At 44.5% G+C, this 12,238-nt stretch overlaps 1 protein-coding gene across 3 annotated transcripts in view; it reads right to left on the minus strand.

Annotated features, from left to right (window-relative positions):
- Positions 1-832: 832 nt before the first annotated feature.
- The window catches only part of ankrd50 (ankyrin repeat domain 50), a 38,128-nt gene continuing 26,722 nt past the window's right edge, over positions 833-12,238 (minus strand). For 2 of the 3 annotated variants that reach the window (XM_085789217.1, XM_085789219.1), the window contains exon 4: positions 833-6,510. In XM_085789217.1, the coding sequence (XP_085645343.1) occupies positions 2,984-6,510 (3,527 nt within the window). In that variant the 3' untranslated portion in view covers positions 833-2,983. The remainder of the gene's footprint in view (positions 6,511-12,238) is intronic. The other variant, XM_085789220.1, reaches the window with a different exon arrangement.

Consider the following 12,238-nt stretch of genomic DNA (forward strand, 5'->3'; position numbering starts at 1 on the left):
AGTGAATAAAAAGGTCGTTGAATTCAAAGAAAACAAGAGGTAACTGTTAAAGGATTGGATATCTGTGAGAAAAAATAATCACCGTCTGTGCGGATTTGTCAGGTTTTGGTCGCTACCACTGCTTTCTCAATCAACTGTTGAGCTTTTCTATTTCACTATCCATATTTTCAAAAAAGAATGCAGACTTCTGGTGAGTTAATGGAGCATATTTTCTGTCCAAGACATCACATATCACAAACCAGCATTGAATTTCAGGAGGATTCGTCATTTCAACGGGTAAAAGACAGCAGGTGAAACATCATCCTCACTATAAATACCAGACATGTTCATTTAAAAGGTCCCATATTTTCCTCTCATCCTGTTCTCATTTAAAGTGTTGATCCATAAGAGGATATATTTGCAGTTTTATTTACCAAAAACCATCTCTGTGTAGTTTTTAACTCTACTCTTTCAGGCTTATTACAGGTCAGTGCGCCTCCTCTCCTGATTGGCTGACGGTTTTATGTGTGATTGATTAAATATTGAGAGATTTCAGAGAAACCAAAGCCTGCAAGGCGAGTGGCATTGTTGTGACATCATAAAGTTACAGAAGTCCTGACAGCTAATTTTACGGCTCAGTTTCTGAATACAGACTGTGTGCATTTCTCTGTGGACTGAGGCTTTGATACTTTCACAGTATAATTATAGATCCCAGAGCTGTTTTCTGATCAAACTATACATCCTCACACTATATGGGACCTTTAAATGTCTGCATACCCCCAAAATGAGAACTATTTGGGCTTTGTATATCGACAACCTGCAGGTAATATATAAAAGTGCAAAAGATGTCGTCTTCAGCAGTAAAGCAAATATGTTTATTAAGCACTTTAATATACATCAAAAAATTCCACTTCATATAATACAGGAATTCTTTTTAACTGAAAGTTGAATGTACATGGGAAGCTATTTACAATCCAATCACTGACAGTCAAATCAAAGATGACAGACAAAACACAGTCAAGACAAACAAGATAACTGCTTAATAAGACTATACAGTATGTTTTCCAACACTGTTTCTAGACCCGATCCTGCCTTGAATCCTTCTATTGACCCTTCATGGCATACTTTTGAGCTACTGTAGTACTGAAGAGCTGAGAGCTTTCACTAGGGCTTATAAGTGTTTGTGCATGCGATAGGTTTCTACTACCCCCCCCCCCCCCCCACAGATCCCAGTTCTTGGCGAAAAATAGCTCACTGTTAACATTATGAAAAGCCTGCAAAAATATGACACAGCCTGTAAACGCTAACGCAGCTCCACATAGTTCATGAGAAACAGATGTTTCGGTTCCCTCAGTATCACAGTCGGGCACCTCCTCCTCCCCTCCGTCTCCCTGCTCCCACAGGGTTAAGTCCTGTCGAGCTGATACTCAGCTTCACACAGGGGGGAGGAGGGAAGTGGGACAGAGTATGTTGTTTCAACTTTGGCTTTACAACTCTGCATTTCAAACAATATCACTGACACCGCTACAAGTCGTCTTATTGGCTGAGCCCTCTTTTTGAGCCGTTTTGTGTCATGCCCCTGAAAAAATAAATCCACCAGGAATTACTGAAAATGAATCACATGACAATAAGGAAACAAAGCCTGGATTTTGTTTCTTGCAGTGCAGTAGGTTATACATGTAACTCTGCGGACAAATGCTTTTTTTCTTTTGTCTGTTTTTTAAATCACTGCTGTCACTTGAAATCGCTGCATTTTAGCACCAAACATTTGTTGACGGTACACAATGGGTTATTTAAATATCTTTATGCACACAAAAACATAACACACAAACAACTCAAAAATCCCATAGGGACAAAATTAACATCTTTTTTTTTTTTGTTTTAACATTTTCAATGCACCCCTCTCTTCCTTAGATATTTGTAATAATACACAAATGCACAAAGCCAACAAAATTGGGAGTCCAAAAATAACTGCAGGCAACTTTTGAACACAGCACCATGGTAGAGCGTAATGCAACACAAATAAAATGCAGCAAAAGTGGCTTTTTTCCAAAAAATAAATATGCTTGTATATACCCATGAAGTAAATTGCCATAGCTATAAACATATCACACACACAACATAGGCGTAGCGCACTGATCAAGGTTAACACAGATTATTTGGGGTCTCTAGAAAGGCAGACTATCAATGCGCTTAAGTTCATACCATGGCATCAGTTACTGTTATGTCCTCTGGTTTGTGACAATGTATTCTGTGTTACATTGCTGTCAGTGTGAAAAAAAGACAGAACAAACATATAACATAATAATAATAAAAAAGCATTGTATGTTTCCATCAAACAATTGTGTTGATAAAACATGGATGGGATACATAGTGAATAAAACAAATGCATGTCTGTCATTTTACTCTTTTAAAAGTGCATACACTGTTTATTAAATAGCATTACATTAAATTAAAATGATAGTTTGCATGAGTACATGAAGAAGGCTGTAACAGATGTAGGCACATCAAAGTATCAGTTCACATAAGCCTTAGGCAGCAAATCAACAATCTTCCCTAGGTATTATTATTTTGAGGTCTTCCACTGATGAAGAAAAGAAATGTGTCTTTTTTATGCAGATGAAAACAGTTGCTTTGGCACATTCCCTCCAATGGTGTGCATGATGAATGGCATTCAAAACATCTGAAACGGTATAGGAATGATTTGGGTTAACGTTTTGTTTGGGAGGGAAAAAGTCTGCTTCATCCAGATTGAGGCGTTCTTCATGCAAGTCTGATTAACTCCAGCTAATGATGGCTCTGTTGAGTGCAAGTAACCAGTATCTAACTAAAAAGTCTGTTATTAGTCTCTATATTAGCCACTGTGAAAGAACACACAAGCCAAAGTATTTATTACCTACGTGCTGTCGCTCTGACCTCAACGTCAACTTTGAGACAAATGCTTGATGTAATTGAACGGGCACATACAGGAGGATTATTTTTTTTGAAATGTAACTCTTACCAGCTATAACGGAGTCTCCTTTTTGTAGTTAAACCCAGGGTCTGATCCTTCAATCTGCAGTTTCAGGGCTTGTTTAAGGCTTAGCTCGGTTTCCCCAATGGGATAGTTCTCTAGAACATCCTGGTGCCCTCTGTTCTGCACAGTCCGAGGAACTGATACTCTACCCAGGAACACCTGATTACCCTGTAGATGATAGTTGGGGTTGGTCATGATGCCGTTCCTCTTCTTCTCGGCAGCGCTCTGCTGCTGAATGAAGAACTGGTCTTGGCTTTGTCCCCGTTCCTGCTGCACTGACCCACCGATCATGATCTTACAGTGGGGATCCTTCACTGAAATGTTCGCTACTGATTTGTTGAGGGCGATCCTCTTGTCAAACTGTGTCATCTCGTACTCCAACACCTGACCTTGCATTGAGCCACTGTTCTTGAGCTTCTTCTTGTCTCCTTTCCCATTTGATGTCCCGTTCTTACTTCCCTTTGTTGACTTGTGACCAGGTTTTAACTGGGACCAGTCAAAGTCATTGGATGGAGATGACGGCTGCTGACCGATGGACTTAGTGGTGGAGGAAGGGGACACGATGGACTGTCTGCTTCGGCTGCGAGGCAGTGAGTGCTGCTGGATTTGCTCTGTGAACGTCAGTCCGTGAAAACTGTCGATCGGCACGGTCTGTGCTGTGGCTGTGGATGATGTGGTTCTCAGGGAGGAGTTCTTTGAACTTTTGAGGGAATTGTTGGACAAGGAGGATTTCTGTCTATCTACAGTGGAGTCGGGAGATTCTGATGGCGAACTGAATGCGTGGACAGGGCCGTTGGGTATACCGCGGCCAGATGACTGCATATCTCCAGCTCCTGTGCTGCCAGAACTACTTGATTTGATAGTGAGGGACTGCATTTTACCAGTCACAGCCAGTGGTGTTTTTTCTTCCATGGTGTGTACGGGGGAGGGATTGCAGCCATTTAAAGTCGTAGCCCCGTATTTTTCCAGAAGTTTTATGATCATGGTATGGCCGCCTTTTGCTGCCACTCTCATTGCTGTGCGTCCGAACTGGTCTGCGTGGTTGGGGTCGGCGCCGTTTTCAAGAAGTATTTGCACAACATCGATGTGACCCTCCTGCGCAGCGATCCCCAGTGCCGTCGCTCCCTGGTTGCATGTATGATCCACATGTGTGCCATTCTCTATCAAAAACTGTACGACTTTCGTGTGGCCTTGCCACGCAGCAGACTGGAGGGCGGATCGCTTCTCATTGTCACAGGCGTTCACATCAGCGTGATAGTTAATCAGCAGCCTCACCATTTCAACATGCCCTTGCCAGCAGGACACGTGGAGGGCTGTTCTGCCCTCGGTGTCGCAGGCTTCCACATTTGCTCCATTTTCAAGGAAATACTCCGCCATGGCCAGCTGGTTTTCAAGTGCCAATATGTAGAGCGTTGGGCGTCCGTCTGCGTCTTTGTGATCGATATCAGCACCGTGACTCAGCAGCAGTTCAACAATGTCCCTGTGGCCTTCTAGTGCAGCCACCCTGAGAGCATTCCTCCCATCATACCCCCTCTGGTCAATGCACGACTTATTTTCCAGAAGAATCTGCACACAATCATAATGTCCCTCTTGTGCAGCTAATATCAGCGGTATTCTACCATCGTTGTCTACCTCTGTACAGCGAGCACCTTGCTCAATAAGGGCGTCGCACACTTGGCGGTGACCCTCAAACGAAGCCATGTGGAGCGGGGTCCAGCCTGCGTCATCCCTGTGATTCTCATCCAGACCTCTGTCCAGCAGAGTTCTGACCACCTCCACGTTACCCTGAGCAGATGCGATGCTCAGCACAGTCCTCCCCTCGCTGTCAATGCTATCGACAGCGGCCCCCCAGAAAAGCAATGTGTTGACTACCGAGGCGTGGCCCATCGATGCAGCAGCGAGAAGAGGGGTACGCCCGTTGTTGTCCGTGTGATCCACGTCGGCTCCACCTTCCAGAAGCAGATCGACCACATCAACGTGTCCTTCATAGCCAGCCACGAGGAGAGGGGTCATGCAGTCTTTGTCACAGTGGTCGACCTCTGCTCCCCTGTCGATCAGAAGGCTCACGACAGAAGCGTGGCCTTTACTTGCGGGGACACAGAGAGCAGCGACCGAGAGGGCCGTCCTCCCGTCCACATCTTCATGGTTGACTTCAGCCCCGTGGTCTAAGAGGTGCTCGACAATCTCTCTGTGCCCCATGTACGCTGCAGCAATGAGCGCCGTTCTTCCTTCATTGTCTGCTTTGTTGACCTCGGCTCCATGCTGGAGAAGGTTCAACACTATGTCTTCATGACCTCCCCAAGCAGCGGCTCTCAAAGCAGTTCTACCATCGGCATCGGCACAGTCCACTTTGGCCCCAGCGTAGAGCAGAGCGGATACAACCTCTGAATGTCCACCCCAAGCTGCTGAGCGGAGGGCCGTCCATCCGTCATGATCCGTGTGGTTTATGTTGGCCTCACAACCAATTAGGCAGTTGACCACTTTGGTGTGGCCCTGCCTCGCAGCAAGGGTAAGTGCTGTTTGTCCGTGGTTGTCTTCCAGCTCCATGTTTGCCCCTCTGGATATGAGCAAATTGACCACATCGAGGTTTCCGCTGTATGCGGCATTGGCCAGCAGAGTTCTTCCACTGGAGTCGGACTGGTTCACAGATGCCCCATTGTCAAGTAATGTCCGTATCGAGTCCTCTCTCTCTAGGGCCTGTTGCACAATGCATGAGGCGTGATCGTCCTCGTTGTTAACATGAGCTCCAGCTTTGACCAGAAGTTGCAGAACCTCCTGTTCTCTTGGTATGGAGGTGGTCAGAGAGTCTTTAGCGGGAGTCCCATTCCAAACCATCCAAAGAGCCAGATTAAACGGCTCAATCTGCAGATTGGAATTGACGAGGTGTAGTGCAAATTCCTGCACTTCGAGTGGTTTAAGCTGCTTTGCCCGGCAGGTGTAACTCATTGCCAACATCCTGTGTCCCTCTGCTGCGTTGCACAAGTACTTCTGGGTGCAGTGCTTAACATCCAGTAGCCACTCTGCAAAACTGTAGTGAAAAAGGATTTTAGTACTCCCAAGGCCGTCGACCAACAACTTGGACAGAATGTCCATCTTTTTCTGAAACTCTTCCATAGTCAGTGTCATGTTTTTGGTCCAGACTGCATGGTACAGTTCTTTGACTGTGAGTGGCCTGCAGGTTGCCAGGATTACGTTCAGGATGGGTTGGACTTTGGCAAACTGTTTTCTGACAAAGAGTCTCTGGCAGAGCCACAGGTAGAGGCCGTTGAGAGTGCCAGGGATGTCACGGATCTCACGAAGCATGATGAAGTTCTCCACCACGCCGTCCAGCACTCGCTCCAGGTACAGGAAGCAGCCACTGCTCTTGATGTGGAGTTGGTTGAGCATCTCGGCCGTCTCCTTGGTCAGGTGCTGCCTCAGAGCCTCCTCCTGGTCCAGCCTGTGGAGGATGTACTGCTGCACATCCTTAACGATGTAGGCCTTGCGTAGATCATCAAGGCTGATTTTGCGGAATCCTAGAAGAGAAAAGAAGAAACAAACATTTGACAGGTTAATGACAGGTGTTAAATATGTGGTAGATATCTAGAAGGTGAGAGAAGTAGTACTAAAAATAACTTCAAGGATGGGAACTGTGAAGAAATCGTAGCTGATGATAACGATTAGTGTAACTTTCCCTACGGTGCTTCTTGAGTCATTAGCTCCTGACCTTGGGATCATACCCAGTATTTATCCACTGATCTTGTACCTTTGGATAATTAGGTTAAGCCGACCTTTAATTTCCTAAAGCATAGGATAATTAACAGTAAAACCATGTTGCTATAGAGAAAAACCTTTCAGAGGAATTGAGAGCACAACCCCTATGGCTGGCAGAGGCAGACATGATCAGCGGGAGTTTGCTATCAGTTTAGCCCATAAAGCACCAAGGAAAACAAATTCATGCCAATTAGTGCTCTGCATTATGTTTGGTGCAGAAGCAATTTCAGCTGTAATAATTTAGAGTATGCCTGTAAGAGGATAAAAACAGCAATAATTTAAGCATGAAAATGAGTGAAATAATGAATATATTACATTAAAATTTGCCTGTGCCCTTGCTTATCCATGTACTGCTACACCCAAAGGTAAATAACCAGTGAAAGGCATAGAAAAAAGAAGTGCCAGAGTTCACAGAAAAAAAAAAAAACATAATTGTCTGCAAAATGTGGAACACTAAGCATAAAAGTATGATTTCTTTCAACACTGAATCCCACTTGATTGGTCATTCAGTCCATTCACTGATTGTAGAGGTTATTAGTGCTTAATCAGCAGGAGCAAATCTGCAGTAGGGGTTGAAGATGTACAATAATGAAAATGGGGGAGAGCAAGGGAGACATTATTTTCATGCCTGTAGCACATCAATGGCCTGTAAAACATCTCTCCTGTGCCTCACTTATTACCCTGCTACATGCTCCCATCACAGACCTTTACTGTAGACATTCTTCTGGAAAAAAAAGAAGGAAATTATCACAGTGGGTCTTAATGAATGATCTTTAATAGGAGTTCCTCTTCAAGACGTGAAAAAATAGCCCCATAATGGTCTCGGCTAATGGGCATAAAGTGAACTTTCCTCCATGTTAAAACAATCTGTTTCATGGGCTGTGCTGCCTGCAACCCGAGGGCAAGGGGAACATTTTTGCATACTTTTATTTACAGTTCCCATGGTTCTCGGGGGTTACTGGGACAGGAAAAATGTCACCAGATGCTCTCTCGGTGTTGGCTCCTTATCTGTTTGCTGCTCTCCTACACCCTGTGCTCCACATGTACAGTATTTTAACGCTGCCAATTTCCCAGGAAAGTGGATCTGATCTACATGTTTTTGCTGTTTCTGTTGTCACACAATGGAACAAGCATGAAATGTCACTTCTAAGACTTTTCCAAGACGCCGTGGACTGCTAAAATCCTGATTTTATAACCATGACGCCGCCTGATTATTAACCCACCATTTATAAAACGGTTGCCCAGAGAGAAAGTCAGAAGCAACCGTATCTTTCTCACAGTGCAGTGGGAAACAAACTGTGGCTCTTCTTCTCTGCCAGGGATTAGACAGAGTGGACACAGAGAGAGGGCATTTGTGGCAGCTCTTCAATGGAAAGTAGCTTAGGTTTGTTGAAAAAAAAGCAGAAACATTTGTGCCATTTTGAAAAGACGTGGGTCTGAAAAGTTGAGAAATTCTGTTATAGCGGCTGTGCCAGTTCATTTTGAAACAGCCAATGAAGAAACTCCTGGCCTTAGTCAGCCCCAGTGAGTGAACCGCCCGACCGAACGTATGAAGTTACACCATTAGTCAGCTAAATGCCATGGGACTGTGTTGATTAATCAGTCAGTCAGCGACATTTGCACATTTGCATATGGGGCCCTGCTGTTGCAGTCCCACCAAGAGGTAGGTGATGGAGCTTTCATTTCAAGGCTTCTTCTACTTTCTTTTTTTTTTACTGACTTAACATTTCATGTACTCACAGGAAACAACTCTAAAAGCTTTTGCTGAAAGAAATTCAGCACCAACACTTTCATCCCCACCAGTGAAAATGTGATTGCTTTGATTATATAACGCAACTTTTCCCTGTACACAATATGAATCAGACTCTGTCACCGAGCCGGAGGCGGCGCTCTGTTCATCTGCTGCGATTTGTGTGGGTTGAGAGAGAGAGAGATAGAGAAAGAGAGAGAGGGAGAGAGAGAGCTGTGAGAACTTATTCCACACTCTCCCGACGGTAACCACACCTGCAAGCCAGATAACAACCCTGATGAATTTAACCAAGAGTTCCCGAGCAGGTACTGACAGTTTGGACAGCAGATCCTGGTTAAACAGAGGAGTGATGGGTTTTTCTTTATCATCTGCTCCTGAGTTTGTTTAAGATAAGCACACACACACACACACAACCAGCGCCTCACAATAATCCTCCTTATACTTTGTCCTTGAGGCCTTCATCCCATTTCTACCTGTGATGAAGCTGTTTAAAATGTGAGAATCAGAGAAAATACTATTCTTTTTTTTTTGTGTGGATTAATTCTTATAAAAGACGCTCTTTAGTTGCACTTCGTGATAAGTAACAATTATCTATCATAAAATATTTTATGACAGCGCCCCGGAGAAGTAAAAGGGGTAAGTTCTGGGGATTAAGGGCTTTATTATAATAGGGATCATATGGACAAGATAATTCAAACCAGACCAAATCGAGATGAATATAACAACCATAAAACACACTGATATTTTGTTTATTCTGAATATTCATGTTTAATGTTTAATGTTTAACAAGAGAGCAGCTGTGCAAACACTTTAAATTAATAAAAGCTACATAAAGTTAAGACTCCAGCAGCATAATAGCCTGATAATTACAGAAACTCAATGCCCCTAACCCACTTTCAGTCTGTCATTGTTTTCAGCGCCTGTGTGCATTTTCCACCCTCTACTCTCTCTTTACTCTGGCTTTCATGACCTCCCCCCTCCTGCTCCCCTCACCTCCCCTCACCTCCTCCTCCTCCTCCCCTCACTGACATTCCAGGAGCCAGATTCATGGTGCGCATGCAGAGCAGCTATAGGTAAAGTAGAAACACTTGAGCACTTTTACCTTTAAGGAGTAAAAACCATTAACGATTGGGCATATTTCAAACCTTTGCTCCTGACTCTTAACTCACTCTGACATGGGAACTGTAATGGGTTATTATAAGTGTGGAGATGGCTCCCTTTAGGTTTAAGGTACAGAAAAGAAACACTTGAAGGTAGCACATGATCCAAATGTGCATTCCTGGTCTCTGTGTACTCATCTGAGCTCCTCTGGCTCAGACTTAAAGCATTAAAGATCGAGTTTCAGCTATTGTGCCGTCATCTGAGGACTTTTCTGCTGCCTTTTGTTTTAACTATCTTAAGCTCTCTGTGCTGTTTTGTTCACAGTGAAGGCCAAACCAGCTCAGTTCCCTGTTTTGAACTATTTTTTCAGGCGGCTGTGGCACAATCAGGGACATGATATCAAATCTAGTTGAATCGGCTTTCCATTTGTGACTACACAAACCCGCCTTTCACATGGGAGTGTAAAATATGTGACATTTTAAAGACACACACATCTGAAGCTCTGACGTCACTGACTGGTCCACCCTCTCCATATTGACCCTGATCCTTCTTTGGCCGTTCTGGGTTCGTTCCAGCTGGGACAGGAAACCCACTAGCTGGGAAGAGGGAAGAGGCCATTAAAGGGGAAAAACAAGAACCTAAAAAAAAAAAAAAAAGACTTCAGGGGACTGAGAAGAGGGGGAAAAAAAACATTTTCACTTAGCCAGTCACTTCAGAAAAACATGTGACATTTAATATTCAGTCTTGATGCTGATGTTCAGATTTGCTCTATTCACAGAGGGAGGAGGGAGGAGGGGGACTAAGGAAAACATTAAGTGTGCATTACAGCTAGATTCTGGGAGATGCTTCTCTATCATGGATATTTTCTCAGGGGGGACAAAAGAAAAATGCTGCTGTGCTGTAGTTTATGATAAACAGCTTTTCCTACATTCCACGGTCGCTGACACACCAATTATGAAGACACAGCGACTTGGAAAGCCGGAGGAGGAGGAGGAGGAGGAGGAAGAGGAGGCAGGACGAAGGAGGAGGAGGAGACAGATTTGACTGCAATCAGCATGAAAAACACTTTCTTAAAATCAATTTCTGTGAGCTGGAAATAAAAGAATTGAACAAGCAGCGGCCTCCAGTCGGAAACCGCGTTTTGCCTCGCGTTGCTGGAAGATGAGCCACAGTTTCCACTTCATAAGCACACATCACTTTATAAGGCCTGGATGTCAACTGTGAAGTCATGCCCTACTCCTGCAGATAAAAAACATTAAATAAAAAACAACCACAGGGGGAAAAGTCATACAACCTGTATTTGATGACTGTGGTGTAACAGGAACTACTATTAAGTACTACAGAAGAATGCAAGAATGCTGGTTGGCTATAAAGGTTCAAATGCTTTCCAAGAACAATTTTCTTTCTTTCCAAAAGAACCCAGCAGTCATGATGAGGCCTGGATTTTTTTTTTTTGCACCGTTAGATGAGGGGCTGCACAAACTGTAGCTGCATGTGTGTGTGTGTGTGTGTTTGGGCTATTTATATGTGTGAGGATGGTTTCAGAGTCTTAACAAAGGCGACTGCTAAACAAGCAACAAATGACACATTCATCAGGGTGAGGGATGCAGCTCCCGAGTACAGGCCTCTGAGCCAGCTGCTGCTCGTTACAGCACTGGATGCCGGCCACGATAGACAGAGAACCCCGTGCACAAAAGAGGGACTGTTTGCCTTCGAGATTAATTTTTTTTTTAGATGACAAACGAGGCAGCGTGCGTGTGCGCAATCGGGAAACTTAAAAAAAGGGTTCGTGGCTCATCAAAACCTGGGGATTTCGGAGGGGGTGCACAGATTTCTGGCCCGTCCACGGCGAAGAGACACCATCTTAAGTCATCGGATCCATAAAGAAAACAGAAACCCAAGCCTCTCTCTGCCCCTCTCTCCTCGGGCTCTCCAGTAAACCCCGCGCTCGACAAACGTCTGTTCGACAGCTGCAGAGTTTCCCCCGGCTTCCAAAAAAACACCAGAGGACCAACCTCCTAAACACAAGTATGTGGATGAGAGTCAGCTCCAACGGTCTGCAAACAACACTCCTTTGAAAAGTGCACTGCCATTTAGCGCTTTGAAAAATAACTCTTGAGCCCCTCGTTTGATTGTGTACACTCTCTAATTTCTCCTCGAGCAGATGAATGCGGATAACACTTTCTATTTTATCGGGGATAAATGTGGCTCATTCACAAGTGAGAAAAAGACAAAGCAAAGTGCTGAGAAGCTTTGATAAGGCCCTAATTCAGCTGTGAGAGAGATAACTGCAGCAGGCAGGAGGAAATCATTTCAGATTAGTGCCTTCGTTTTAACACGCGCTCTATATTATTTCCTGACGTACCGAACGACCACCGGGCGAGACGCTGAAATTATTACACTTTAACAATTAATTTGTGTAATGCTGGAGGCAGAGCACATGAAAACACCTCCTGCCCAAACACGCCTCTTGCTGAGTTTCAAACGGGACGTGAGAAGGGTTTTCCAGTCAAACCTGTTGTGGTGCAACTGAACATGGCTCATGATGGTGTAGCTGGTGATAAGGGAGGAACGGGTGGGGGGGGGGGGGTGTTGGGGCAACACTGAGCACACGCAGCATGGCTCAGTTTGAGAGGTGC

This window comes from Trachurus japonicus, chromosome 10 (genome assembly GCF_045865225.1).
Source record: "Trachurus japonicus isolate A0001 chromosome 10, Traja_1.0".
NCBI classification, from domain to species: Eukaryota; Metazoa; Chordata; class Actinopteri; order Carangiformes; family Carangidae; genus Trachurus; species Trachurus japonicus.